The sequence below is a fragment of the Seriola lalandi genome, unplaced genomic scaffold (genome assembly GCF_002814215.2).
Source record: "Seriola lalandi dorsalis isolate HSWRI2012SDOR001 ecotype SW California unplaced genomic scaffold, Sedor1 jcf7180002001474, whole genome shotgun sequence".
Classification (NCBI taxonomy): Eukaryota; Metazoa; Chordata; class Actinopteri; order Carangiformes; family Carangidae; genus Seriola; species Seriola lalandi.
In genome coordinates this window covers 1-1,774 of record NW_019472133.1, presented here as the reverse complement: position 1 = coordinate 1,774, position 1,774 = coordinate 1, and the positions used below count along the sequence as shown (strand labels likewise).

The 1,774-nt window shown below is 48.8% G+C and overlaps 1 protein-coding gene across 1 annotated transcript; it reads right to left on the bottom strand.

The window, feature by feature from the left end:
* Nucleotides 1-405: 405 nt before the first annotated feature.
* Nucleotides 406-1,766, bottom strand: LOC111664344 (rap guanine nucleotide exchange factor 1-like). The gene is made up of 3 exons (XM_023418888.2): nucleotides 1,656-1,766; nucleotides 1,317-1,503; nucleotides 406-1,042 (listed from the first exon to the last, which is right to left on the bottom strand). The coding sequence occupies exons 1-3, from the start codon at nucleotides 1,695-1,697 to the stop codon at nucleotides 510-512; spliced, it is 762 nt and encodes a 253-aa protein (XP_023274656.1). The 5' UTR covers nucleotides 1,698-1,766; the 3' UTR covers nucleotides 406-509.
* Between the last annotated feature and the right edge of the window lie 8 nt (nucleotides 1,767-1,774).

The window sequence follows — 1,774 nt, the reverse complement described above, 5'->3', positions numbered from 1 at the left end:
AAGTGAACACTTTTCTTTGATCTGTAAAATCTATGGACAGTCGCTTTATACTGAGGTCAAGACAGTTGTAAACTTGAAATTACCCATGCACATATTCACTCTGTGAAGTGTTTCAGCTTGCAATAAGGGCTAACTGTATGGAATGACATAATACAGTAGCTTGAGAGGAAGTGATGTAGCAGGTGTGTCAGGAAATGACCAAATGTTGCCCTCCGTGCCCCTGGAGCCAGACCCATTGTAGCACATCCTGGTATTCACTTCCTGCTTCTATTCACAGTGTAATACTTCCTTGACATAAGCTATGCTTCAATGAACTGATGATGAAGTGCGGCCAATGTCCTGCTGTCCCTTACTCAATCAACCTCATCCCTTCCTTTATTCCTTCCTTCATTAGACTCTTTGTCCTTTCCTTTGCTTCTGTGCCCTCTATTCAGACATCTCATTTAAAGGCCTTTTTTCTTCCCTGCCTTCTCATTACGTCTCCATTCCCCTCTACCCCTCCTTTCCTCTCACTTACTGTGTCTGCTTTTCTTTTCTGGGAGGGGCGGTGGGCTGGCAGGGACATCTGCATTCTCGCTGGCAATGTACTGGGCAACGAACACTCCCCCATTTGTCTGGGGCATGGGTGAGATGGGTGTGAAAAGGGGGAATGGAGGTGTAGGGTGTAGCTCCTCTTCTGACAAGTTGTCATACTGGGAAGGATATCGCTCATATAGCACTCTGGACCCTCCGTCAGGGAAGGGCGACGTCTGGGTGCTGCGCCGCTTCTTCTGTGGCAGGGCAGGTGGTGCGCTGATGCGAGAGGACTGTAAGGGATTGGCTTGATTGGGCTGCGGGGTCCAGTACTCTGGTGGTTGCTGCGGTGGAGGAGCACTAAAGCGGGGATGTGAGGGGTGCTGTCCAGGGACTGGGGAAGAGGACTCGCTATGAGATTCAGGTAAGGGGCTCAAGCACCCTCCCACCGGTATTGGGGGCAGGTTTTCCCCAGCTGACAAGTCCTGGTGGAGGAAGTCATAATCCGGGTCGTAATTCTCTGTGTTGTCTGGAAAGGTGAGGAAGAGGTAAAAATTACATGTCTGTCATCATACTCTCACAATGAACACATAGCTGTAACTTTTAACTTCACAATATATAAAATGCACATGAGCAACGGTTTGTCAAGGGCTGGGTCCCAATAGCTGATTCCATTTTGGATCTGGTTCCCAATCTGTTTAACTCTTAAGCTGACAAATCTCTTATCAAACCTTTCATCTCCGCTCCCTCACATAACGTCTGTAATATACGTTTACAGTTTAATGCAAACTGTGTATTCTTACCAAGCGTCTCACAGCTGGTGTTACGAGAACACTGGCCGCTGTCCTGCTCCATGGAGGACAGCTGTTCATCAGACTTGCTGAGTTTACCCATGCTGCTGCAGGGAGACAGGCGCGGAGAGTCGCCCCCGTATGACTGGCTCCCCCCAGAGAAACGCCTCTGCAGGAACTCCTGCTCGTAGTCCTGCTGCTGCGCAGACAGACACATTTTTTAATTATGTATTGCAAAATGTATTTACTTCCCGTATGTTGTGTTGATATGTTCTTAGACTGAAAATGAAGGTCAGCTATAATGGATCAAAAAGTCTAAAATCTTATCATGAGATGGAGCTACACCCTCACCTGTCTGTGGACACTGCAGGGCAGGCTGGAGCCACGGCTCATAGGTGCAACCACTGCCACCCGAGTAGGCGAAGGGGCAGACTGGCGCTTCTTAGGAGGAAGAGCTGGTGGAGGACTAT

Excerpts from the sequence above, each read along its gene's own strand:
- LOC111664344 (XM_023418888.2), bottom strand. The coding sequence starts at position 1,697 with ATGAGCCGTGGCTCCAGCCTGCCCTGCAGTGTCCACAGACAG. Across the intron at positions 1,504-1,655 it reads CCTGCAGTGTCCACAGACAG|CAGCAGGACTACGAGCAGGA; the intron begins GTGAGGGTGTAG and ends CTGTCTGCGCAG. Across the intron at positions 1,043-1,316 it reads CACCAGCTGTGAGACGCTTG|ACAACACAGAGAATTACGAC; the intron begins GTAAGAATACAC and ends TCACCTTTCCAG.